Source organism: Taeniopygia guttata, chromosome 1 (genome assembly GCF_048771995.1).
Source record: "Taeniopygia guttata chromosome 1, bTaeGut7.mat, whole genome shotgun sequence".
Classification (NCBI taxonomy): Eukaryota; Metazoa; Chordata; class Aves; order Passeriformes; family Estrildidae; genus Taeniopygia; species Taeniopygia guttata.
Genome location: NC_133024.1, coordinates 31,110,099 through 31,137,313, shown reverse-complemented (window position 1 = coordinate 31,137,313; position 27,215 = coordinate 31,110,099). Strand labels below are relative to the sequence as shown.

At 42.9% G+C, this 27,215-nt stretch overlaps 3 protein-coding genes across 9 annotated transcripts in view; 2 read left to right on the top strand and 1 right to left on the bottom strand.

Moving 5' to 3' along the window:
* Positions 1-832, bottom strand: part of USP35 (ubiquitin specific peptidase 35) — a 26,226-nt gene extending 25,394 nt beyond the window's left edge. Inside the window, exon 1 of the mRNA XM_002189396.6 lies at positions 687-832. The gene's annotated coding sequence lies outside the window, so the exon portion shown is untranslated. The remainder of the gene's footprint in view (positions 1-686) is intronic.
* KCTD21 (potassium channel tetramerization domain containing 21) lies at positions 763-14,809 on the top strand. Of its 3 annotated transcripts, XM_072926759.1 has the most exons (3): positions 2,696-2,821; positions 3,416-3,668; positions 9,174-14,809. In XM_072926759.1, the coding sequence occupies exon 3, from the start codon at positions 9,204-9,206 to the stop codon at positions 9,984-9,986; it is 783 nt and encodes a 260-aa protein (XP_072782860.1). In that variant the 5' UTR covers positions 2,696-2,821; positions 3,416-3,668; positions 9,174-9,203; the 3' UTR covers positions 9,987-14,809. The 3 variants fall into 3 exon arrangements, with proteins under 3 accessions (XP_012425342.2, XP_012425343.2, XP_072782860.1); XM_012569888.5 differs by lacking the exons at positions 2,696-2,821; positions 3,416-3,668 and adding an exon at positions 763-902; XM_012569889.5 differs by lacking the exon at positions 3,416-3,668 and having other exon boundaries at positions 2,685-2,821.
* ALG8 (ALG8 alpha-1,3-glucosyltransferase) lies at positions 863-27,215 on the top strand. Of its 5 annotated transcripts, none has more exons than XM_072926738.1 (13): positions 863-902; positions 16,915-16,993; positions 18,358-18,551; positions 20,004-20,113; positions 21,466-21,533; positions 22,055-22,181; positions 22,750-22,853; positions 22,967-23,087; positions 23,368-23,507; positions 23,939-24,078; positions 24,758-24,855; positions 25,262-25,334; positions 26,598-27,215. In XM_072926738.1, exons 3-13 carry the CDS (start codon positions 18,448-18,450, stop codon positions 26,827-26,829), a joined length of 1,317 nt encoding a protein of 438 aa, XP_072782839.1. In that variant the 5' UTR covers positions 863-902; positions 16,915-16,993; positions 18,358-18,447; the 3' UTR covers positions 26,830-27,215. The 5 variants fall into 5 exon arrangements, with proteins under 5 accessions (XP_072782839.1, XP_072782831.1, XP_002189573.5 ...); XM_072926730.1 differs by lacking the exon at positions 863-902 and adding an exon at positions 2,687-2,821; XM_002189537.7 differs by lacking the exon at positions 863-902 and adding an exon at positions 15,922-16,048.

Here is a 27,215-nt window from a genome sequence, read left to right as displayed (position 1 = left end):
CTCTATACTGACACTCAAGCAGCCCTTACTTCCAGCTCCTTCCTGCATCCCGACCCCTGAAAAACCTTCTGCATCCTGACTGCCAAGCATTCTTGCCTTTGAGCATCCCTCCTGCAACACTTTCCACCAGCACCCCTCCTGCACCGCTTGCCTTGAGCAGCCTATCTGCATCACTCACCCAGAGTATCCCTCATTCCCTCCTCCCTCCAGCATCCCAGCGCCCCAAGTATCCCTTTCCCTGACTACCCCTCCTGCATCTCTTTTGCTGAGCACCCTTCCTATATGCTTCTCACTGAGTATTCCTCCTGAATCCCTCACTGGAGCATTCATCACCCCAAGCACTCCTCCTGTATCTCTTACCCCGAGCACTTCTGCATCCCTCACCCTGAGTATCCCTCCAGGACTCCTTTTCCCAACTATTCCTGCATCCCTTCTCCTGGGCACCCCTCCTTCATCCCTCACGCCGAGCGTTCCTCCTACATCTCTCACACCGAGCATCCCTCCTGTACCTCTTTTCCCGACTACTCCTCCTGCATCCCTTCCCCTGAACATCCCTCCTACATCCCAAGCCCAGACCTCCGCTACTGCACCACTTCCCCAGCATTCGACCCCTCCTTCCTGCGATCACCCCAACCCCTGACCGCCCCGCTCCTGCACCCCTTTCCCTTCCGCCCGCCCCGCGTTACCTCCGGCCGGGGCCGGGATGCGGCGTGGCCGGCTGCGAGCCGCAGTCCTGGGGCAGCACTGGGCAGGGCCGAGGGCGGCGGCGAAAGGAAACTACATCTCCCAGCGGGCCGGGCCGAGCCGTGCCGGGCCGTGCCGGGAGCGCCGCGCCCCCCGCTTCCTCCGCCTCCCTCCGCCTCTCGGGCAGCGGCGGAGCTCGGCGGCTGGAGGGGGCGCAGGTGGGTCCCCGGCGGTGCTGGGGGGGATCCGCCCGGCTGGGGGGCGTGGGGAGGACCGGGGGCACCCCCAGAGGAATTCCCCGAGAGGGAGGAAACTGAGCACGGGGAGGAAGAGGGGACCGGCGGCCGGGAGCCGCGCAGCTGGTCCGCTGTGAGATGCGGGAAGGACGGGTCAGCCTCTTCTGAAGGGGGATTTGGGGTTATTTTTTGAGCATTTTAAGCTAATTCAGTATTGTGAGCGCCTGGCTATGCAGGTAGGAGCCGTACCTAGGATTGTCCGTAACAGGGTCGGGCTTAGAGCCACTCTGCAAACTTCGCACATTCCCCTGCCCCCTTCCAATGAAACATCTCCGAAATTCAAGTATTCACAGCGAATCCAAGTCCTGTATGCCCACACTCGCAGCTGGGTCCATCTGGGTGATGGGAGTGATATATGCCCTCCAGAGGGTCTAAATTTGGGTGATGCCTCCCTTGTTAGCGTGATTTCTGAGTGAGTTTTGCTGTGGTGCGACAGCATCCGTACTGGGAATTAGCCGCCCTCTAATTGCAGGGATGCTCTGGAAACAATGGTGTCAGTGGGAGATGAGGTGGAAACTGGATTATTGAACCGCCTCGTGTGTCCATCAAGAAGGTGGTGGCTACCACGTGTGCCGTGAACTTGTTCTGGGACAAAATAAAGTGGTCCATGAAGGAAATAAAGTGTATCTGGAAAATATTCCAGGCATGCCAAGTGATACTTAAATGGGTGCTGGTACAGGACATTGAAAAGCAGTGAAAACTTCTGCCAGAACTGGCATAATATATTGGACTGTACAAAGGGTTCCATGAGCTTGGAAGGAAAAATGATGCTGCCACTGCCCTGAGACCCCAGGCAGGCTCCTTTCTGGCAGGCGGTGGCAGTGCCCTCCTGACCATCTGCACTGCCCACCCAGCAGCCACTGAGCCTACGGGTGTTGAAGGTCACCAGGACAGCGCTGAGCACTGCAGCACTTGGGCTTTTACTCTCCAGACCCGGCTGCAGCCGCATCCCTGTGGCTCTGCACTCCCTCTCCCCCTCCATCTTGTCGTCTGCCGTTCTCCTTCGGCAGCACTTAACCTTCTTTCGTTCTCCTGCTCCCTGCTGTGCGCTGCTGCTTTTGTTCCTCTACTCTCAGGAGGAACCTGACCTTTGTTTTATACCGCTCCTTGCTTTTACTAGCTGGGCACCGGCTCTATTTCCCTACCTCTGCCTCCCTGCCCCTTCTCTTTATGCGTAAATTCAGCATCTGCAGAGAGCCTACGCGAAGCCTCCTGCATTCAGCTGCATCCCTAAGCAAGCAGCCCAGGAGATGCTCAAGGGCATGGAGGTGCAGGTTTGGAACGGGATGAACACACACTTGTCGCACCCACAGCAGACCAGGGCTGTTACGAAACTCCCGTTCACGCTTTCCCATCCCTCCTGCGGCTCCCTGGCAGAACAGCGTTTCTGTGCATAACAAAGCAGGGTCAGAAAATTAAACATAAATATAAATAAATGGCAGATAAGCAGCCGCACTCCGAAGGTGGATGGTCAGTATGTCTGTCTCCCGGCATTGTAGCCGCCGGCAGATCAATAGCAATTCTGTGGCAAGAAGAGAAAGGAAGGGTGAGCCGTCGTTTCCTGCCTCACGCCTGCTGGGAATTTGAGTCCCCTCCCAGAGCTCGTCACCGCGTCCCCCGTGCCAGCCTCGGGGTGAGCGGCCTTTCCCCAGGCGCCCGCTGGAAATTTCCAGAGGCACCGCAGTAGTCCCGAAACAAAAAGCTGCTGTGCCGCCCCGCAGGCGCTTCATTTTGGGATCTATTGCTCCTGGCAGGCACGCCATGCTCTGCTTCACGGACTGAATTTAAGCCTCTTACGTCCCGCTCAGTTGGAGGGGTTCATAGTAAGTGTCCAAAATCAGGTGGGTCCGTTCTGCAGCGATGGGAAAACATGGGGCTTCCTCTCTAAGATTGTCATAAATAAGCATACAGCGTGCAGAGACTGTATTGCGAATGTTTAACCTTCTGTCTTAAGGGATGAGCTGACCTAAGTAAATGTGCATCAGGGATATATGAAGGGAGGGGAGAGTCCATCCCTGCAAAGGATTTTGTCCAAAATTCCTCCTAAAACTTAGCTCTCAATGGTGCCTGCTGTCTGCTGAAAGCTTGGTAAGTGGTCATTTGAGGTGTGGTTTGTTGGGGTTTTTTAAACCCTTAAATACTATTTTCTTTGTTGTTTCTGCCCTCTCCCTTTAGTTAGTTTATTATTATTATCTTGTCTTTCAAGAGGTGACTTACAGGTTTCAAAGTGCCTTGTTTGCAGCCCCCATAACACAGAAAGGCACGAACTTGTAGGGTTTGGATTCCTCCCGAGGTTGTCCCCTTGAGAAGGGACAAGGAACAGAACTGTTCTGCAGGTAGAACTGCAGCAAGTGCCATGGGCTTGGCTATGTCCAGGTCTGGAGTTCTCAGCTTTATGAGAGTTTGTTTGTTTGTTTCTTTTTTTGCTTTCTCAGGGCTCAGGTGTTTTGTAGAAACTGGAATTTTTACCTCAAACAAAAACATGTATTTCAGTAAGACACAGTGAAGCGAAGTGCTACATGCCAGGTGTGGGCAAAACCCAAAGCAGAACAAGCTTCACAAAGGAAGGAGCATCTTTGCCTGATGATGTGTTCACAGTTAATATGCTCTAATGGAGCAGACTGGAGCCCCATCCTGCAACAACCATCTTTTGCTGAATCCCTTTTAAAGTCTCCAGCAGCCAGACAGGTGCCTAGCTATTTCTTTTTCATACTTCCTTTTGAGGTAAAATCAATCCTGCTCCTCCCAAGGCAGAATTACTTCCTATAAAGCACTACCTGATCTGTCTCTTGTAACATTTGTCTACTTGATGTGGCTTTCACCATCTCTCTTGGGCAATACTCAAAAAGCCAGAGAGGTTTTTAGTCTGGCTGCTCTTCCTGATGCTTAGCAGAAATGGTCCCTGGCTTGCTTTAATTCTGTTGCCACTTAGGCATCATTCATTGCATCAAACTAAATAATTGATTTCTTCTTTTTTTTTTTTTTTAATTTTTCTTTTTCCTGTGTGTATATTTTGTGGTTCATTGTTAGTCCTACTTCTTACAGCAACTGTACATATTTCACTGTCTTAAATACAGATTTTCCAAGTTTTGTTTGTCAAGGGATGTTTCACAGGTGAGCTATTGAAGGCTACATGAAAAAATAAACCAGCCATGCAATCTTTTGACATAAGGTTAGGAGGCACTGGTACAGCCTACACAGAGAATCTGTGGCTGCCCCATCCCTGGAAGTCTTCAAAGCCAGGCTGGATAGGACTTTGAGCAGCCACGTCTACTGAAAGGTGTCCCTGCCCATGGGGTGTGGGTTGGAACAAGATAATCTTTAGGGTCCATTCCAAGCCAAGCCATTCTATAATTGTGTGATTCCATCAAATTAAAACCATTAAAAACAGTGACTTTGTAAATGGCCATGTAATGCTACATCTTGCAGCAAAAACTCTATTTCTGTAACAGCATATGTTAACTCATATTTCAGGGGATGTTACAATTTTAATGCTTTTAGTACCACGTGTAAGGGCTTCAGAGGCCCTAAGCAGCCTGTGGGTTGGACTTTGGAAACCTTAACTCAACATGATCCTCTTCAGCCAAATTACAGATTGCTCTTGCTTTGCTGTTCTTTGTTTAATTAATCTCATTAATTAAATCCCCTGAATGACACTAGGATGAGCTGGTTATCCACATCTTGGGCATTGCCTCTGAAATCCAGAAGGATTGATTCATTTTCCTTCCCTGACATTTTTTAAGTGAAATGTGTGTTGGCAATCAATTTCTTTTCCTAATTAAAATCCTGTTTTAAATTGTCTTTATATATATATATGTATATATACAGAGAGAGCTATGGCTATCTTTTGACAACCGTATAAACATATCTATAACTTTAGACTTTCTATTAAACTGCATTCTTTTTGCTAGGAAGGATAGATTACAGCTGTATGTGTTTTTCAGTAGTTAAAAGCATAGCAATATTTGTGCCATTTGTTTACAGTTTACTTACATTGGGAAATCGTGACTGGTGGGGTTTTTTTTGTTTTGATGATTACTGTACACTTGTGGGTTTTTGCCAAGTTGGGTGAAGCAGTCACTCAGTTAAATTATGTATACAGAATTTTATTTATTAGCTAATTAAAGCGCTTTTACATGTGATGAATACAGGAGAGGGAAAATAAGCTTATCCAAAACTGTTCTACACTCAAAATGATTATGAAACAAAGTGGTCTGATGAGGATGGTTCTAAATACATGAAAGCATTGATGAGTGAAAACAATTCACTTTTCTCATTTTGCATACTTGCATACCTTCCTGCTGTGTCAACCCCCATCATTCTCCCAGCTTCGAACCAGTTATTTGCTCAACTAAACTCATGGGGTAGAGGGTTATTACAGAACTGTTCTCTATGCAGCTGTTGAGGATGCTCCTAGGAGTCAAACCCAAGTTAAAATTTATAAGCTGTGGTCAGTTGAAATGCTTAGATGCTGAGACAGCAGCTTTGGTTCAGGAGTTTGACTTTTTTATAAAGCTGACCATGCACTGCTGGTTTCTCTCATTTTACATCACGTGGTATGATCATGACTCTAAATCAAATGTAGACTTCACCCCCATCCATGATATTAAAAGAGGTATTTAAATACAGGTTGCTCTTAGAAACACAAAATGAATCTTGTGTTCTTCAGCCAAATTTGCATCTTCAGCTATCAAATTAGATCTCTAGCTAACCTAATTTGAGTGAATTTTATATGCTACTTGGGGAGGAGCTACACAAAATACTTCACTGTAATTCTCTGCTTCCAAGAACTGTAACCCAATTTGTACTTCTTGGTTACTGTAGGTTATAGAATCATAGAATTGTGGAATGGTTTGGGTTGAAAGGGACCTTAAAGATCATTTAGTTCCAACCCACCCCCTCCCGCCCACCGTGGGCAGGGACACCTTCCACTAGACCAGTAGCCTCCCATGTCCAAGATCAGATACTCTTGGTATCTCCTCTTTGTGAAAATCTCACCAAGAAGAAGTGATTTTCATGCTGTATTCTTCTACAATCTTTATATTGCATTAGCAGAGCACCCAGGCTTGAAAAACCATGCTAGGGGCTGCAAATGCTGGTTGAATGATTAAAGGAGAAAACTTACAACCCATTTCATTTCAATTTTTACAGGTTTATGAAAAACAGTTTTTCATAAACAAGTGTTTAGGGAAACAAGCAGCAAAGACTGACTTTGCCCAGCTACTCCCAAATATGTTGGTTGGTCAATGCATTAAGTCCAAGTTGATTATAAATCCAGTAGACATTCATGCTCATTTGTGCTCACATTTTTTGGCTCTTCTGAGGTTCCCAGACTATCTGATTCATCTTCACACTATGAGGATATAAACCTCTAAGAAATGTGATGAATTGGGCAAAAGAAGACAATTAGGAATGACAGCTGAGAAATAGTTATCCTCCAGCCTTATCCATGGGCAAGATATTTGCCTCATTAAATGTTTAAAATTTAATCTAGTGCAGAGGTAATGGGCAGGTTCAAAATCAGAGCATGCTGGTGTCCTGGGAGAGCAAAATCCAGTCTGAATGGGTCTTCAGAATGCAGAATAGACATAAGCAGAATGGGCTGTCCAGGGTATGTGTCTGGGCAATGCCCAGAGGTGGGAGAGAAGCAGAGCCCACACACTGAGAGGCTCCCAATCTCTGTGCTACTCTTCCAGCTCCAGAGCTAAGGCTTAGTTTGATTTCTGATGCTGTTGCCACCAGCATCAGAAATCAAACCAATTTGCTGGCATAGATACAGTCTTCAGCTTAAGAGAGCTCATGTTACTGCCATACTTTTTTGGCAACATCCCTTTTGGACTGCTGATAAGAAAACAGTTACAGGAAATTTAAATGTTATCTGTTCAGGTTAGAGTGAGTTGTCTGCCTCTCATTCAGGCTATCAGTGAGGTGCTGGATCACAGTAAACCTAAGACAGATGATGAGTTGAAATGAAGATCTGTGTCCTTGGGCTGCTTGGTGGTCTTTGCGTTGTTAATCTTGACCATGAGCTCTGCCAAGAGAAGCCTTGTCACAGACACATCAAAGGAAACATCTTCCTCTGTGTTTGACTAAGTCTGACAGACAGCTTGAGGATAAACTCTCATGGTGTAAATAAGCAGGTATGGGCTCAAAAATCGGAAAGCTTTACCTATGAAGGAAGAGCAGGTTGTTTAGTCTACAGAAGCTTGAAGGGCACAGAGGTGGAAAGCAATGAACATGACTTTTGAAGTCATTATCAGTCCTGTTTCTACAGACTGTGTTATTTGTAGGGAGGTATGGGGAAGCTTCTGTTTGATTAAATATGAAAAAAAAGTAAAATCCATTTTAGGCTGCTTTTGTGAATGCCTGATTGTTCTTGTAGCAATGCTTTTGCAGACATATTGCAAGCCCTTAGGGAAAAAATCCATGACAGCCACTCATGCTACAGAATTAGATCAGTTGAAGCCTCCGCATGATCAGGTTTAAACAGCTCTTGACTCTAAATTGGGTTGAAGTCTTCAAAAGTGGGAAGTACACTGAGACTACAGTTCAAGGGAAGTTTAGCATTGGAAAGGATAGTTTTTTTCCTGGAGTATATTTGGCTGAGGATAGTCACAAGGATGGTCTGTGGTCATCAATGCATGTGTTGTTGTGTTGGCCTACACATGCGTCTTTATTTGCCAGTTTTGCTGGATGCATGGGACTAAGGGATTCACAGGGATTCTCATTTAGAGATCTGCCTCTTTCCATTATTGTCCAGTGGGATATAGGCTGTGTGCCAAGGGCTAAAGAACAAAGTTGAATGTTAGTCTTAACCAACAACTTAAAGACAGGTTCTCCTTTGACCTTTGTTAATTATCTGCCCTAGGTTGGGCCAGTTTTTCTTAGCTAAATGTGCTGCTGTCTAGAGATGTATTTGTTTCAGAATGCCATTAGCACTATTATCTGGGTTTTAGCAGCCATGAAAGAATTGATATTCCAGCACAGATGACCTTCTCCCTATCTGCATTTTGCCGTGACTCCAGAGCTGATAACAGTGGGTAGTTAGGAAAATGCCTGCACTTAAGTTCAATTTTAAGGGAGCTTTCTGTTGAATGGCTGTAGTTACTACAGCAAGAGCTACCTCCCACCTCTGGTGGGATTCCTGCTGAACTGCTGATACATTCAAATTCAGCAAAGAAAAAACAGATTTGCAGGTCCTCAGGTAGCAGGAATAATGGTCCACCTGCACAAGATAGCTGAGCTGAACTGCAATGGAGACAGCTGCACAGCTCCTTTCTTTGCCCTTGCCCCAGCCCTGGCATTGGTCCAGTTCCAACACACAGTAAGGCATGCTGAAGATAAAATGTTGTGTTTTCTCCCTAAACTGACTCACTGTGGGATCAGATGAGTGCCAGAGGTGGCATAAAGGAGGAAGATAGTATGGTGGAAGGCAAGGGGAGGTCATGCATGCCCTTCCTACGGTTTAATTGCACCTTAGAATCCCATCCTTCGTTCATGTCAGCTGACAGCAGAGGCTTGGTGTGAAAACAATGTCAACTGGAATATGGCCCCAAATGATTACAAAATGTTTTCTAGGGTAAAGCACAATGGAAGGAGAAAGTCTGGCGTTTTTTTTAATGAAAGGAACCACAGACTGTCATGTGCTTAAGGCAGCAACTGCTGTCTGGCTCCCTGCTATGTATGGCTGACTGCACTCAGACATACATCAGGGCATTCTGCTGAACTGCTTTGTTACTTTAATCATAGCTTCAAACACTGTGGAAGATGTTGGGTTGTGTCAAGTTCTTGTCCTTTCCTTCTTTGCACCCTCTAAATTCTCTGTTTGTGAGGGAAATGAGGTCATACAAGCCCAGAACACTACTTTGAAGTCTGCCCTCATTGTAGGTATTGGTAGGAGAGATTCACTTTTAGCGTAATTGTAAAGGTTTGGAAGACTCATGATTTCTGCCACTAAACTGAATTAAACAAAGTCCTCTTCAAATCTGTTAGGAGAAAAAACCATCCTTATGCTTGTTCTCAAGATACAACCTCAAAAAATAATTCCTCACTTCTGATTTCTATGGTGAATTCTTGCCACATGGTTACCCTTATATATTTAGTACTATTTATCTCTTTAGTGTAACCTTTCAAAAAGATTAATGCAACTAAATGTGTGGTATTGGATTTTTTTTTAATTTTTTTTTTTTTTAGAATTAGTCCCAGCACCGTGACTTTTCCATCATGTCAGAACCTATCACGCTCAATGTTGGAGGAAAACTCTATACTACCTCTCTGTCCACTCTGACTAGCTTTCCAGACTCCATGCTGGGGGCCATGTTTAGTGGGAAGATCCCAACCAAGAAGGACAGCCAAGGCAACTGCTTTATTGACAGAGATGGCAAAATCTTCCGCTATATCCTGAACTTTTTGCGAACTTCTCACTTGGACCTTCCTGAAGATTTTCAGGAAATGGGCTTACTGCGGCGAGAAGTAGATTTTTATCAAATTCAGCCCCTGATTGAGGCCTTGCAGGAGAAGGAGGTAGAGCTTTCTAAAGCAGAGAAAAATGCCATGCTTAACATCAGCCTCGATCAGAAGACCCAGACCGTTCACTTCACTGTCCGAGAAGCACCCCAGATTTACAGCCTGTCTTCCTCCAACATGGAAGTGTTCAGTGCTCATATCTTCTCCACATCGTGCCTGTTCCTGAAGCTTCTTGGTTCCAAACTGTACTACTGTTTCAATGGAAACCTTTCCTCAATATCCAGTTACTTGCAGGACCCCAACCACTTGACCTTAGATTGGGTTGCAAGTGTGAAAGGCCTTCCTGAAGAGGAGTACACCAAGCAGAACTTGAAGAGACTCTGGGTGGTGCCAGATAACAAGCAAATCAATAGTTTCCAGGTGTTTGTGGAAGAAGTGCTGAAAATAGCCATGAGTGATGGTTTCTGCATAGATTCTGCTCATCCACATACTTCAGATTTCATGAATAATAAGATTATTCGCCTAATTCGGTACAAGTAGGAATGGCTGTTGTGATGCTAGCATGATGATAACACAGGTTAAGTGTTTCCCTTTAAAACACACTTACAGCCTAATTCAGAATCATACTTATCTGGATTAAGAGTCACTAACAAGGAGATGATTTTCCTTTAATGTACTTACCAATACGACCTTCCAGAATGTGTCCATATTCCAGACAGAAGCAATATTGTCTAGCGCCTGAATTAAGGACTGGCTCTGTCTCTGCCTCTGCCTCTGACCTGCTGTACAATTCTGGGGAAAATCACTTAACTTCTGCCACCTCTACATTTTCCAGTTGGAAAATGGGTGATCCTTAACCCGCATTGCCAGGGGATGCAAGAGTTTGGTAACCATGGTTTGGAATGCATCTGAAGAACGGATGCAGTGAAAGATACCATGGAGCTGCAGTGCAGCAGACAGCCCTAGGAGCACATTTGCCATGCCTTGCCATGTATCACCTGTGCAGAGCATTCAAGAAGCTTTGGATCTGCAGAGGAGAAGCCTTCCCACGTGCACTCAAGACAGCTGTAAGGGATGGGATGAGTTGCAAATGAGTAAGGGATCCCATCTCTTTGGGTTCAACAAAGGATTTCTGTGAAGCTGTCTTGGGTTTTTTTCTGAGCCCTGTGAGGAAGCCCCTGCTTTATTGCGCTTTCAGGGAAGCTGTGTTGGAATAATGTGACTGGCAAGGAAGCCATAGAAGAGAGAATGGTGTTATTACAAATGAAGAAGATTAAATCTTTACTTTTACATTCCAAAGGCATCCAAGACAGCTAGTCCTTTTCTTTCTCTTAAAATGTTAATATGTGTCTGGAGGATGCTGCTGAAGCTTTCTAAGGTGAAGATAGATTTTGGGGCAGAGGCCCCCAAATGTCTTCTAAACATTTGAGCCTCTTTTGGGCATATCTGCCTTCAGCACTGCCTGGAATGCATGGGATACTGTCTGGTAGGATGGATTTAATTTGAAAAGACAACATTCTCACCAGGTTACACCTAGTATTTTTCATTGCAAAAACAGAGGGTCATTTTTCCTATCCTGGTTCATTAAGCCTTGTTTCGTCTATTATATTTGTGAGATGGTCAGGTCACTAAAAGAATTTTACCTGCTTGCTTCAATGTCAGCTTGCCAGAGGGAAAGCAGTGGGAAACCAGAGGTCAAATTCTTCCCCTGCACACCTGATCTGTACTGTAATGAAGATCATAACTCACTGGATAGCTGCATGTTGTCTCTGAACATCATTTGTGCCACATGGTTCTTTCTCAGCTAATTATGTTTCAAAATATCTTAACTGGATTTCCCTAACCAGATTGCTATGAGTGCATGAGAGGCCCTCTGGAACATTTTCAGGTATCTTTAATGAGATAGAAGGGAAAATGCAATAACTAAGTTTTGCATTTAGAGGTTTAGTGCTTCCAAAGGTTTCTAGCACAGGGCTGCAAAGCTCAATAAAGCACATGTTCTTGTTTCCCAAAGTAACTACTCTGTCGTTACATTAAACTGACCTGTGAACAAGCATAAAGAAGCTTTTTTTTCTTGCAAGAAACCAGTGCGATCAATATAGTTCTACTGTCCCAAACTGCGACTGCATAAACAACACAAATCAGCATGCTCACGGGTAAAATGCACATTCTGCAGTTGTTACAAACTGCTGCCCTTTGTCTGACTTGGTGCTAAACCAGCATGATATATGTGGGACCGTGTTGTCAGAAAGCATTGATTGGGCTTGAAGCCCTCAGAACCACTATATGTGGCAAATGTTGTGTATTTTGACGATTGTAAACAGGATTTTGTGACCAAATTCCAGTTTGAGTCACCATGTTCTTCTATATTTAGTTGCATTAAGAAGAACTCTTTTTTTTTTTTTTTTTTTTTTTCCATCCCAGTCCTGAATTACAAAGCATGAGCTGGTCAGTCAGCTGGACATTGACAGGGATGATCTGTGCTGGTGATATGATTATGATCTGTAAAATGAACCCTCTTTCACCAAATTTGTGACTTGAAACAGACTGTTCCTGAATTTATGATAACAGAGGTTTTGGGGACTGTTGATGGTATTTCTTTTTAACCCGCACCCTTGAGAGTAGATTTTAAATTTTCTGTAACCTGAGCACTTGTATGTCATGACAAAAATAATATCAGTAGGAATTTGTTTCCTGTCACCTTGAGTTTATCCAAAGGTAAGAGCAGTGGGCCTAGATCTCATTTGGAAGGGTGGAGGGGGGAAAGCCTGACCTACATCCTTTAGAGCTGTGGATCAGTACTGCTCCATTCTGTTTCAGCAAAATAAAATATTCCATGGGAGAGTTGTATCATTTTTGGTGAAAGGCAAATAAGAAGAGTTTGTAAAATAAGAGAAGTGGACTCAGATATTCACCTGGAGTGCTTTAATCCATCAGTCTGTTATGCAGAAGATGAACAAATCGAATACACATTTGTGCTCATGCAACAAAGTCAGTAAAAGGTACAGCTGGCCCCAGATCTCTGTCATTTATTAACAGAGAGTGAGATGCAAAATATGTCTCTTTTATATAAATAGATAGATGCAAAATTTCCAGTGCAAAGACATGAGTGAAGCCATGCTTTGGAAGGAACAGAAAAACCTGATGTGCCTCAAACTTGCTAAGCACAATAAACATCCTTAAGTATGAGGTACTATTTATACTGGAAAAGGGCGGTAAGTGAATCACTTGTGATTACAGTCAAACATATGTTCTACAAATGCAGCTGCTATTTCAAACTCCACACTAAGCTCAATTTATAGCTGCTCCTGAATTCTGCAGTCTGTGAGTTACGATATAATGGCTGTTTATGGGAACATTCTCTCTCCAGAGCATTTTTTTGCATTCTATCTGAATAGCTATTTTTTGTTTACCTTCTTTTTCTGAGCCCTGGAGGTATAACTTGCTTTTCTTCACCAGTCAACAGCACTGATAATGATTCTTCTCAAGAGTTTGTCTGAATTAAAGAGAAGCAAACATGCACAAAGCCATGCTAAGTATAGCACAACCCCATCACTAGTCATGAAAAACACGTAGCATTCATTAGCAGTAACATTTTAAAATTATTTCACTGCTGAGTGGAATATTCACTCTCAGAACAAATATATTCTTTCCTGGAAGGATACAGTGACATTTTCTTAACTTAAAGTTTTGCGTCTGTTTTCTTCTACATCTTGGTGCATAACTCCTGATTCTGCCATATGCCTGTCTCCCTCAATACCTTAGTGTACAAAATGAGGCCAAGCCCTGCAATTTTTTTTTAATGGCCTCATTTTTTTTCCTAAATGACCACTGAATAGAGTGTTCAGTATTGTTAGAGGAGAAGAATACCAGAGTTAAGGCAGATGATAAACAAGATTTTAGCTGTAGTCTAATGGCACTCTCATATCTGGACATGTGCATAGCACAGTGGTATTTCTTACATGGCTAAAAGACTATTATGAAACATCTTAATGGACTCCAGAAAGAATCACTCATGGATTTCTTCATCTGTTTTTAGGCTTGATAGCCCTTAAATATCTGACTATGTCCAGTAACAATGATGAGACTGCAACTGTATATAAATAATAAGAGAGACTTAGTCTATACAGTTGTTAAAGGCTGGGAGGAGTTGATGGGAGGAGTGTTTGTTTCTGCAGACAGTGGTAAAGAAATAAAAGAAGTAGTTGTAAAAAGTTTGATCTGAAAGAATTCATACTAACAAGAAATCCAGGATTTAGAAGGGGGAGAATAAAAGTATCTTGATGTGTTCGGGGAAAAAAAAAAAAAAAAACCCAGCAAGATAACAACAGAGAAAAAGATTTTGCTACAAGAGTCTGCGATTAGAATGATTCACTGGTCCTTTCCAGTTTTAATCTCCTTAGGCTAGTAGCTTCTTGGGAGCAAGCAGCTTTGCATCAATTTACATGTACTTCGAGTCACCAAGCATTTGTACTTCTGTACTTAGAACTTTATAACTGGATTGTTGAGTATAAATGGCTGATCAAGTTCACTGGCAGCAAATATCTGCAGTCAATCATATTTATTCCCAGAAATAAAAGGTGAGGTGTAAAGGCTGGTGTGGAGCCTGTATAGAAGGTTGGTGGAAGTGATAAATACTGCCTTCAGCCATAGACTGTGGAAAATAAGTCTAGGAACTTCTGATACTTCACAGATTAATGAAGAAGTTATGAAGAAGACTCCTCTGGGCAGTTTTATTTTCACCCCATCCTGTAGAACTTGGTGCCTCTGTGCAAATTTCCATGTATTTTGAAACATTTAACTTCCATTCTGCATCTACATGCTGATGGACACAAACATGCAGGGTACAAGAAGTGCTAATATGGGGCTCTCCCAATAACAGTCTCATACATGAATTAGTACAGGCAGTCACAGAGAGTCTCTGCAAGAAGGGCTGATTGCTGATAAATATCCAGATCAAGCTCACAGGTTCACTTGGGAATAACACAAGGAATGTTTTCCCTGTGAATTCAGAAGAAAAATGAGCTATAGGGGAGGGCTGTATCTAAATAATATATCTAATGATATTCTTTTCTCCTCATCTTCTGGGCATTCCCCTCAGTATTTTCACGCTCCATCTCCTACTTGCGGGATTTTCCCACTGATGAGAATTTGGACCCCAACTCGCTAAAAGCCATGCTTTTGAAGCAGTAGTGTTTGAAAAGTGTGAAAAGATGGTCTTTATTGCTTGCCACCTTCACAGAAGTCCTGTAGGGCTATTACATTTAAAAATCTGATTGCATTCCTCTGCTTTTAACTCCTTCTGTGAACTGTTATTAATATGTATTTTAGAAAGCAGTAAATAAAATGTGAATGAAGCAGAAGGTTCTCTGCCTGACATATTTCTTGAGAAAAAAGCACGAGTGATGCTTGCTGCACCTACAGCTTTCCCTTTTTCTAACTACTGCCTCCTTGTAATGCTTACCTCGAGCTCTCAGTGGCTGGGAATTGCAAGAAGGTTCCAAGTTGTAGAAACCTTGAATGAACAAGGCTTTGTAAATAATCAAAACCATTTAAAATTCATTAGTCCATTTATGTTTCAGACAATTTTAAATGCACAAGAGGGTTTGTTTTTCCAATGAGGACCCTTAAACACTGATGCATTACTGCTTGTTAGACTTGTCTCTAGTTCCTGAGCTTGAGCAATAATACACTGCTGCTGTACAGGAAAATAAAAATTGAACATGTTAACTGTATGATTCCATGCAGCTCCTACAAGATAGTATTCTTAGCTAGATGGAGGTTTGCTGTAAGGAAGCTAAAAAGGCATCAGCCTTGTATGCATCAACCCTCCAGGCTGGCAGGAAGGTATTTTAAAAAATATTCCTCTGAAAGAGCACTTTGTACGTGGAAGCTGAGTTGGACACCAGCAACACAGGAGGTGGCACCTCCCTGGAGCAGAGCTGGTGTACTTCAAAGCAGGTTCTGCCCAGGGGAGGTTGGGTACCAAGGAGGTCAGGCACCAACAACTCCTGGCTCACCCGCACTCACTCCCAGGCATGCTTCCTCCTCCTTCGGGCTCCACCCGAGCTTCCCTGCAGCACTCTCCGGTGCTGGATTTCTAAAAGTAAATGGCAGTGGGCCGCCACAGCAGCAGGTCAGCTCAAGCCGGGTGTCTGCGCAGAGGGATGCTCAACAAAGAAGTCCCTGAGCTTTTATACCCTCAGTCCATTCTTCGTGCGCCTCTTGATCCAGCTCTGATTTTTGGTGGCGTTCTCTCATTGCATTCTTTATCTGTGTTCGTGCGGGCTGTGCCGGTGCCACACCACCGTCACGGCAGAGGATTTCTGGTGCCCACCCTAAATCCCCTCGCTGCCCAACCTAAATCCCCTCGCTGCCAACCCGCGCCCCGCTCCCTCACGGAGCCCCGCCCTCCCCGCGCACGCGCCACGCCACCAGCGCGGCCGGCGCGCGCGCTTCAAACCGGCGCGGCGCATGCGCGGGACGGTGCCGTGCCGGCGCGGGGCAGGGGGCGCGCGCGCCATGGCGGCGGGCGGGCGCGGCTGGTTCCGCGCGCTGGCGCTCGGCGTCTCCTTCCTCAAGTGCCTCCTCATCCCCGCCTAGTAAGGAGCTTCCCTCCGCACCGCACGGGACGGGCCGGGACCGGGGTGGGTGGTGTAGGGCTGCCGCCAACCCCCGAGGGCGGCCGGGCGCGGGCAGCGTGGCGCCGCGGTCCTGAGGAGGCCCTGAAGGTCCATGTGGCTCCCGGGTTCGTGAGGGAAGCGAGGCGGCGCTGCCTCCGCCCCGTGGCACAGCTTTCCTTTCCTCTTTGGAAGCCCTTCTGGCCCCTTCCGGCTGGCTGCTGTTCGGGAAGACTGAAAGTGTGCTGAAACAATTATGCTCTATAATTTTAAGTTTTTGTATTGAGAAAAACCCCTAACAAATTCCTTATAAACTTCAGTTAGAACTTGGAATTTTGCGTTAATTGTCCGGAAAAGCCAAGCTATAAATAGTTCTTGCCCTGTAAGCACCTGTATTAGTGACTTTTTACATGGTCAGTCATAGGACAAGGAGGAATGGTTTTAAACTAAATAAAATGGGAGATTTAGATCAGAAGTCAGTAGAAAAATCCTTCCTGTGAGCTTGGTGAGGCACTGGCACAGGCTGCCCAGAGAATCTGTGCATACCCTGTCTCTGGACGTGTTCTAGGCCAGGTTGGACGGAGCTTTAAAAACCTGGTCTAGTGGAAGGGTGGTTGAAATGAGATGGTCTTTAGGGTCTCTTCCAACCCAAACCATTCTATCATACATCTTTAGCACAAAGTTCTTGAGCAGCATCGTTGTTACTGTTTCTGTTACGTGATTGCAGTGGTGTCCTAGAACTGATAAATTGAGTGGCTTCCTTCTAATCTGCATGTGGTGATGTGCTCTGAATTTTCTCCCTCCTTAGTGCATGCATGTATGTGACACTTAACATGAATCTTCTCTAGTTACTCCACAGATTTTGAAGTCCATAGGAACTGGCTTGCCATCACCCACAACTTGCCCCTCTCTCAGTGGTACTACGAGGTAAGGACACGTTTGGGGTGGTTTTTAGCTGTGTATGAATTACAAGCACATTGGGTATGACAGACCTTGTGGATGGTGGAAGAGATGGTTGGCAGCTGTCATTAGTGGGACAAAAAGGTGCCAGTCACGATTTGCTGGCCTTGTGTAGCTTTTAGATAGAAAATGAAAGTTAGTTGGGGAAGCTGCAAGTACTTATGAAGGCAAAATGGGAAAAGCAATTAAGGCACTTGGGTTGTTGGAAATGCTGTGTAGCACCAGGGCAAGTTGAATTGTACTCTTAAATTGCTGATGTCTGTGTTCTTCTCATTGGTGATACACAGTTACCAGAATAAAGAGTGAGTCATGCTGATGGGTATATATACATCTTTCCATTATGAAATCAATCACTGTATTTAAATTTTGAGCCTTTGCTGGTGTGCTAGTAGCATGCATTGATTTTTATCTAGACAAATCACCTTTAGGTTTGTCGTGACTCAGCCTACCTAATTGGGTTTTAATCTGTCTCCTGGTATTTGCTGGAGTACAGGGATAGATATCTACTGTAGTGTCTGTACTCCACATAAGCATCTAGAAGTAAATGATTTGTGCAGGTCAGAGCTTTGTAGGACTTATCCAAGGACTGTTTTACAAACAGATTTTTATAATGTCAGCGTTAACCCTGTGCCAGAACATAGGATGCCTTTCATCAATACAGCATAAGCATTTGGGAATATGCTCACTGAAAAATATACTCCACCCCAACCTGCTCTGTACATGCCTCTTCCTCTCCTATTTCTACAGCCAAGGAGTTAATTCTTGGTAGTGCATAACAAATGTCCTTATGGGAAGAGATCACATAATGCCATTTGATATGGTTGTTTGAGAGTTAAGACTTGTTAGCTGATGAGTGAAAGTCATTTTGAGGCTGAAGCCTTTGCTGGTGTACTAGTAGCATGCATTGATTTTTATCTAGACAACTCACCTTTGGATTTGTTGTGACTCAGCCTAACTAAGGTTGATTGTGTTGGTGATTGATCTAATAGAGACAAATACTGTCTCTGAGCTATTTTACTGAGATTATGTAATAATGACCCTATTACTGTAAAATGATTTGTAGACAACAAAGAGTTATATACTGGTTAGGTGCAGGTGCACAAGATGCTCTTTAATCTTTTCCTGCTAATCAGGAAATGTCACATCTCTACCAGTACTGCAGGAGAACAGCTTAAAGCACCACAGAGCTGGCTACCGATTGTGGAGTGGTTTGAGTTTCATGGAGGGTACTGAGAGAAAATGCATTAGCTGGTTTGCTGCAGTGAGCTGTACCTGAAGGACTGCAAACAGCATGGTTTGTTATGGACTGTATAATCTTATTTTGTCTTTAGGCAACCTCGGAATGGACCCTGGATTATCCACCATTTTTTGCTTGGTTTGAATATGTGCTTTCTCACATTGCCAAGTACTTTGACCCGCAGATGTTGGTTGTTGAAAACTTGAATTACGCCAGTCGTGCAACCATCTTCTTCCAAAGGCTTTCTGTCATCTTTACAGATACCCTCTTCATATATGCAGTTCATGAGTAAGTCTTAATGTTCTGATTTTAGGGATAGTGGATAGTTCTTCGTATGTGGTTTGTTTTGGTGTTGTGGTAGACACAACTGATAACTATTTGTACAAATAAGCTTGTAAATGAAGAGAAATGCCAGAGTTGCTTGAACCTGTTCAAGGAGAATCTTGAAATACACTGCTAAACACAAGATAGTGTATTCTTCTTGGAGATACAGTTGCACTACATGTGATGATTTGCAGGCACTTGGACACCAATTGCTGTTTCATGTGTTATACTTAGATTTGCTTATGCACTGAACTCATTTTGTAGGAGATGCAGGACAGCTGGTGTGCTCAGAACAGGTTTTTTCCTGTTACTTTTCTTATTACTCTATTTTTCTAGAAGCATAACGGAAATCTGACACAAAATGGCAGTATCATAAAATATGCAAAATTGCTCCAGTGTTTTTGATGATAAACTGATTATTCCAAGTCTGATGTAATTAGGATTGGATGCTTTCATTGTGGCCTGACTGAAGAATTTTTTACCTTACTCCTAAAGAGTAGAGTGGGGCGGGGCGGGGGGGTGTTCTGAGAAATGTGTTGCCTACCTTAATGATTTGGTTATAAGAGTCTTCCATCATTTTATTCTTTCTGCTCAAGACCTGGATAGGAAGTTCTCTGATTGGAGCACTGCCTAAGCTCCTTTATTTACTTTCTTTATGCTATCTAGCTTTGCAGTGTGACTTCTTTTCCTTTTATTGTTTTGACTCACAGATGTATGAATGTGAGGCTGAAGGCTCAGGGCTGGTGTCTGCACAGGCTCATTTCACCAAGAGGGGTGGCATATGCCCTGTGCCTGGAAAAATTCAAGGCCGGGTTGGATGGCGATTTGAGCAACCCAGTCTAGTGGAAGGTGTTCTGCTCATGGCAGGGAGGTTGCACTAATAGTATTTCAACACAGATGTTCTGTAACTTTTTAATGTAATTTAAGACTGCTTTCAGGAGTCATATGAACCATATTGCTTCACACTGAGAAGTAATAAATTGTTTTTAACCAACAGAAATAACTCATAATATGTCAGGAGGCAGCAGTAGCCAGGGAGAGGTTCATGTCCAGCTGAGGACCTTAAATACAACACTCTTTTGTTTCCAAAAGTAGCAATACACTGCTCATGAAAGCAAGCAGGTTATGACAGCTTTACAGTTACTGAGTGGGAGACTTGAACCTGAGACTGTTACGTCGTGTAAGCTTTAGCATGTGGAACACACCACAGTTATTGAAATTGAAAATTCCTTTTTATATTAGACTTTGTTCATGATACTGTCTGTCTCTGTTGAATTTAGCAAGAATTTTATCATTGGCTTGCATCCTGGTAAAATGGCTAACTTCAGAGTAAGTGCAGCTCTTCACTCTTAAAACGAACAATGTTTTTGCTTATGTGTTTTTATTAAAGCTTTTGTTTCTTCTGCTCTTATTTAGGTGCTGCAGATGTATAAATGGAAAACGAGCTGCAAAGGATATCCTGGAAAAACCAACATTTATTCTTGCTGTTCTGCTCTTGTGGAATTTTGGGTTGTTAATTGTGGATCGTATCCTTTCAAACAGGTGTGGGTTGGTGGTGGTTTGTTTGGTTTTTTAACAACCTCTTACCGTGTGTGGCACAATCCTATATTATTATTGCTGTCATAGCAAGTAACACTGCTGGGGTTGTTTCTGGGATTAGTTAAATAACTTTGTTTTCACTAGAATTACTATTTGGCAAAATGGAAGTTCATCAGTCCTTGGTCTGATTTGCCAGAAGTGGAGGAGGACCAACCAGTCTGGCAGCAATGTGCCTGTTCCTGCTGGCTGTTCCTCCTCTGCACAGCTGCAGGAGTATTAGCAGAGTGGCTCTATGTTCTGGGTGTGGTTCCAAGTTTGTCCTGTGGCAAGGAAAATCTGCAAAATGTTTTGAGACTCAGAATGTATTCAATTGGTTTAACTTTATATGGGAATTAGGAAGTCTTTCTAAAGAAGAATCATGGAATTGTAAGTGGTTTGGTTTGGACAGGACCTTAAAGATCATTTTGTTCCAACCCCCTGCCTTTGGCAGGGACACTTCCATTAGACCAGGTTGCTCAAAACCTCATTCAGCCTGACCTTGAACACTTCCAGAGACTGGGCACCCATAACTTCTCTGGGCAACCTGTGCCAGTTCCTCATCACTCTCACAATAAAGAATTTCATCCTATTATCCAATCTAAATCTCTCCTCTTTTAGTTTAAAACCATTCCTCCTTGCCCTCCATGCCCTTGTCAAAAGTCCCTATCCAGCTCTCTTAGAGCATCTTCTAAAGGAGCTACATGTTCTCCCCAGCGTCTTCCCTTTTTCAGTCTGAAGTAACCCCAACTATCTCATCCTGTCTCCATAGAAGAGGTGCTCCAGTCCTCTGAGGATCTTCCTGGCTTTCTCTGAATGCCCCCCAACAGGTCCATATCCTATATAAAAATAACTCTGGAAATTGCAAATCAGTCTTAGCACAGCGTGCATTTAAAAGAAGGACTTAATTTTCTCTGTCATAGTTCTTGTGTATGTTGCCTGCTTGTAAGTGGTAGAAAAGTGAGGGCTATTGTCACCATCCATCAACCAATGTTTGGCAGAAACCAGTAACTTAAAAATTAAGGCAGATATTTAACCTTTTTTGTTTTCTATTAGAGAATTTGCACCGTACATGTGTAGATTGTTGTGTTTCATTTTATCAAGGTAATATGCCAGTATTCGTGTAATTTGTGTCTGACAGTACTTACAGGTAAGGTTAAATAATGACTTGTGTCTATGTGCTGTGAATTTAAGGTTGCTTTCTTGATTTAAATTCTATTTTAATTTTAATTCTCAAAACTTAGTCTTCTCCAGAACACATAGTAGTAAAGAAAGCTTGCTTTATTCCTTGACTCAGGTTCAGATATTCACTTCCAGTACAATGGCTTCCTCTTTGGCCTGATGCTTCTCTCTGTTGCTCGGCTGTGTCAGGTAAACCCAAGTGACTCTTGTCTATTTGTTGCCATGTGTATTTTGGGTGTATTAATTCAATTCACAGGGCTGCTCATGTTGTGGGTAATGGTAGTGGCTTCATGTTGAGCTGTGTGAAGCTGGATGTCTAATTATTGAATTTGTGGGGAATAAAAAAACTTGAAACTCACCATAATTGCTTACTGATGCTGCAGCATTGCAGTTCCCCATAAGAAAGCTATAATCAGTGTTACCCCTGAGCAATGTGGCATCATTTCTTGGCATTTTATCTTCTTCCAAATCACCAGGCCTTAGAAAACATACTTCTGAAGCTGTGAAGAGGTGATTGTGTGACAGGATAGTTCCTGTGTCCATACCTGTTACACGTAACACTACTGAATTTGTAATTTGAAGTATATTTGAAGAATATATAAGTATTTTAATACTTATAAGAAATGTCCCATCATCTTAGGGGTACAACCAAGGATCATTAAAAGTGACTACAAAGAGAAAAGCTTAGGTTTTATTTTGTTTTCTTTCAGAAAAGGTATTTGGAGGGTGCTCTTCTTTTTGCTGTTCTTCTGCATTTCAAACACATCTACATATATGTGGCCCCAGCATATGGCGTTTATTTGTTACGATCCTACTGCTTTACTGCAAATAATGCAGGTAAGATGGGATTTTCCTCACTGGCTTTTGGGGGAAGTTGTGTTAATCACTGGAACTCGGGGAGCACTCAAGACCTGCAGATAGAATTGGAACAAAATGGCTCAAACAAAAATTCTGCTTGAGAGCAGAGTTGCTAGGATCTTGAAGGATCTTTGAAATAGATTTGTTTTGTACAATTCCAGTTCCTTCAAGTGTTCAATCAACACGAACAAGCTGCAGGTGGCACATGGAAGCCATAAGAACTGTTCTGGATATGGAACAATTAGACAGTATTAGAAACTATTTCAAAGACCTCCTTTGAGTTTCTCCCCACTTTATAGCACTGAAACATGCCTGATACTCCCTATGTGAACAGGGAATGTAAATTTGGAAAATAGTGAAAGCTTGTATTGTGCAGGAACTGCAATGTGGGCAAAAGAAATGCCAGCTGTTGAAGGAAGAAACTGAATATATTGACATAAAAGTCTGTGTGCCTCTTTTAGAGAGGTGCTAGCCTTATCAATGGAGAATGCTTTGTCTCCTTTTCGCTTCCCACAGCAGCTGTTTCCTTAAACTTTGTTTCTTGTAGATGGATCCCTGAAGTGGAGAAGTTTCAGCTTTCTTCATGTAACTCTTCTGGGACTGATTGTCTGTCTTGTTTCTGCTCTTTCACTGGGACCCTTCCTAGTATTGGTAATAACCCCTTTTTCACATGTTATTCCCCTGAACAGTTAGAAAATTTTGTTATAAAAATATGAACCCTGTCTCATCTAAAGTGGCCATTTCTTTGATCTTGCTTTCTGTAGGGTCAGCTGCCTCAAGTAATTTCACGGCTCTTCCCTTTCAAGCGAGGTCTCTGCCATGCCTATTGGGCCCCCAACTTCTGGGCTTTGTATAATGCCATGGATAAAGCACTGACAATTCTTGGTCAGTATGTTAATCTTGCTTTTTGGTGCCTGTTTGCAGATAGAGCGCTCTGGACTTTAGTCTTCCCCATTTGAAATGTAGGCAGTAAATTATGTTTTCAGATTGCCATAAATTGTATGGTTGTCCACATAATCCAGTGCATCAGCAGTAGGTCAGAGATCAATCACTTTCCTCTGCCATCCTTCAAAGAAAGAATAAACTTGGCCATGCACTTAGTTCAGCTACTTTGTTTGCTTTATTAGCATTTATCAGTTTGTGCTTTTTTATGTTTTATTTTTAGGGTTAAAGTGCAATTTTCTTGATGGCACAAAAATCCCTAAAGCCTCCATGACAGGAGGGCTGGTTCAAGAGTTTCAGCACACTGTCCTCCCTTCAGTGACTCCACTGGCAACACTGATCTGTACTTTCATAGCTATATTGGTAAGAGCAACTAATATTTTTTGAATATTTTTTTTGGTTTGTCCCTAGTAGGTTTTAATTGATAGTATGCACTTCATATGAATTTTAATTCTAGGGCAACAGATACATTGTTACTAATACGTAGTGACTGATAAAATGTGTTTAGTGGCTTAGATTGGCAGACAATTTTTGCATGCAGTACAAATAGTGGGGGGTTGGCTGTAGTCTTTCAGTATGCTTTTGCCTCCTGGTATTTCAACAAAAATCCTTCAGTCTCTTCTCATACATCCAAATGGATTGATTTCCTCCGGTGCAGTATAACACTTGTGCCACACACGCACAACCTGGGTGCAGTGGTGTTTAGTAGCATTGAGAAATCTCTTTGGACAATGGCTTGTCTTCAGGATTGCCAGACTTATCACTGAAGTCCTGTTTTTGCCTGTTGTTTCTAGCCCTCTGTTTTCTGTCTTTGGTTTAAACCTCAAGGGCCCCGAGGCTTTCTACAGTGCCTTGTTCTTTGTGCATTGAGCTCCTTCATGTTTGGCTGGCACGTGCACGAGAAAGCAATACTCCTTGCTATTCTGCCTTTAAGGTAAGCGAATTTGGTACAAAGTAGTTGGCCAAACTGAACCTGCAGCCACTTGTTGAGGAATCCTCAAAGGGAATCATTTTGTTTTCAGTAAATTTCAGAAGAGGAACTCTTCTATAGAATGCCTTAAGCTGTAACAGTGTAGTGCACTTAAAGTAAATTAATTTCAGGCACAGTTCAAACCTTAATGGGTGCTGTGGTTCACATTTTAAAATGCTGGATAGATTGCTCAGGAGCCAGCTGAGGAGAGGGCTCTTCTGCACTGTGCTTGACCAGAACAATACACAGTTTCTTCCAAAAGAGTTTCATGCCTGCCTGGGGTAGAACTGAAGCTTTAGTTCATAAGCTGCCTGACCAGTATTGCTACAAACTGTATTTTCCTTCCTCAGAGATTTAGTGATGTTCAAGCTCTTGTTTTGTGCTGGGCCTTGCTGATAGTTTTGTTCAGTGGGTGTCTTGTTTTTTGAGGGAGGGTTTCCTGGCTGATTTTTCTCCTGTGTTTTTATCTCTGAGGCCAAATGGTTTGGAAGCAGGAGACTTCATCACAGGTCCAGTGTTAGCAGGGATGGGGCTACTATGAAACTGACTTGTTCTTGAGTCTTCAGTCAATTGTATAGTCTTCTGTTGAAATTAGGTTTCTTTGATAAAAGAAAAAAGCATAACAAATTATTGTTGTTTTTAGCTTATTGTCTATTCAGAGAGCCAAGGATGCTGGCATCTACTTGATTCTGGCAACAACAGGGCATTTCTCACTTTTTCCATTGTTGTTCACAACACCAGGTAAAATGTTCTTCTGTTAGTAATTTTTATACAGTTTGCAACATTGAGCTCAATAGTCTTGATTGATTTGGTTGTCATTTTTGCTTTAGTCACTTCCCAGTTGTTTGTGTTTTCTTTAGGAAAGGAAAATCTTATTTGTAGTGCTTTCTCAAATAGTAATTATAATTTATGTGTTCAGTATGTTTATAGATAGTTGAAGTAAGTGTATTGCAAATGCTTGGTGTTTGCTTTAGTAAATGTTTGTACTTATTTTTACGTATCCTAAGCAGTAAAACGTGTAGGTCTGGAGAAAATAAAGCCAGATAATGCAAATGTGACTAGTAAGATTTAAAGACACTACAATATATATATGGCAAGAGCTTTTTATAATTAATTTTTAAAATACATAACGTTCTTTGTTTTTCAGAACTTCCAATTAAAATACTGCTTATGCTGTTGTTTACTGTTTATAGCTTCTCGTCATTGAAATCTCTGTTCAGGTAATTAAAGAAATTTGATCTCAGTGCCAGGAACAACGTTTCTTCTGGTGTTGGGAACAGCCATTGTCATAAGGGACAAACAGCACAGAAAAGTGATGCGGAAGAGTCAAATTAAGATGTTACTAGTCAAAAGATGCTGCTGCCTCTGTTCTCAGGAGGCAATGCTTAAATTAGGATAATTGCAGCACATCCTGGTTATTGTGACAGCTGCCCAGTTAGTCCCAGGAGGCTGTAGATCCCCACCTGCCTCATGCTTTCTTAAAGCTTGGAGTTGTGATGCTGTAACCTCTGAGAATTTCATTTGGTATTCTAGCATTTAAAACAGTGATTTGTCTGCTGATTGCTTCTCTTATTGTACTGTGGATTTTTTCAGTAGTAGTTAGTATTTTAATGTGTGGAAAGGACAGGTTGTAAATAACATTCATTTGCAAGCTGTAATTTGTCAACAAAACCACAAGTATTTGGTTGGCAGAACATAGAATTGCCTAAGTCACCCTGTGTAGCTTCACAGCCTGTGGATCTCTTACCGCTTGGCCAAAGATAGTGCTTAGTTATAACCCCTGCAGTCCCCACTTCCCTCTTTCCCAAACTTTTCAGGGCAAACCCGAGCTGTAACGAAGTAATGTAAACAAGTATTCAGTACTTCAGGCACCTGCTTTTGTAGGTGATTTTCTTTACTTAAGAATTCAGTCATTCTGTCTCAAGAGCTCTAGCTAAAAAAATCATAGGAGCTTAGTTTTTGTTAAGAGAGGGAACTTTTGCAAGTTTCTGGGTTTTTAAGTTGCCATGAAAATTCCCTTTAAAATATGAAATTCCCTTTAAACTACCTGAAGTAAACTCCTGCTATCAGTGTCCTTTGCAAGAGAGATAGCTCACAGAAAAGTCCATCCTACAGAAAGCTTGGGGGAAGAAGTTAAAAAAATCTGACATTTCCAGTCTTTGGTTGTAGAACAACTTTGGTGGAACAAGTCTTTGTATGAAGGGCTGTTCAGTTGTCCAGTGAAAGCCCAGTGAGGTGAAGCAGAACAATTGATGAGGTTTCTCCTTAGGCTTCCAAGGCATCCTGGAACTTGATAAGGACATTGAGCTGTACTCTTGGTTATCACACTGTTTTTTTCCTACTGAAACTCTTTAACTTGCTATTTAAACCATTATTGCAGTCTAATGGCAGATTCTCTTTGCATTGGGATAGCTGAAAAACAGAATAGTTATTTTTAGTTAACATATATTTTAACGGTACCTCTTTTTTTATTTCTCTGACAGGAGAGAGAAACCTCTACTTAACTGGCTTGAAACAATCTACCTCATCCAACTAGTGCCCTTGGAAATCTTCTGTGAAATCATATTTCCCCTGACCCCCTGGAAACGGCACTTCCCTTTTGTCCCCCTGTTGCTGACCTCGGTGTACTGTGCTCTGGGAATCACATACACTTGGCTTAAACTCTACATCTCTGTCTTGACTGAGAGAATTCCTGTCAGACAAAAGGCTGAGTAAAGCCACAGTGCTGGGACCAGTCCTAGGACACCCCTTGGAGGGGATTCCTGGCACGGTGAGGGGTTGTTACAAGGCCATCCGAGACGAGACACGGTGTACGCGTGCCATTGCCACATGGGAGCTCTTCTTCCAACACTCCTGTGCTGCCCAATGAGGATACCTCTGATCAGAAGCTCTGTCACAGTGACGGGAGGGCTGTGGGTAAACTAAAGCTTAACAAGGTCCAGACTTCTGGCCTGAGGAAAACCTGCCTGATTTTCCCGTTATGGTTCGTATTTGAATAGAAGTTGCTGCGGCGGATTACAAGGGATGATTACTATGTAGGAGAGCATTGTAACTGTGTTCTACGGAATTTGTAAATTAAAAACTTGGTATTTTTTGTCTGA

Bases quoted from the DNA above. Each gene is read 5' to 3' on its own strand.
- KCTD21 (XM_012569888.5), top strand. From the start codon at position 9,204: ATGTCAGAACCTATCACGCTCAATGTTGGAGGAAAACTCTATACTACC.
- ALG8 (XM_002189537.7), top strand. From the start codon at position 15,969: ATGGCGGCGGGCGGGCGCGGCTGGTTCCGCGCGCTGGCGCTCGGCGTC. The intron at 22,854-22,966 runs GTAATAACCCCT...TGCTTTCTGTAG, and splicing joins TGGGACCCTTCCTAGTATTG to GGTCAGCTGCCTCAAGTAAT. The intron at 23,508-23,938 runs GTAAGAGCAACT...TGTTGTTTCTAG, and splicing joins GTACTTTCATAGCTATATTG to CCCTCTGTTTTCTGTCTTTG.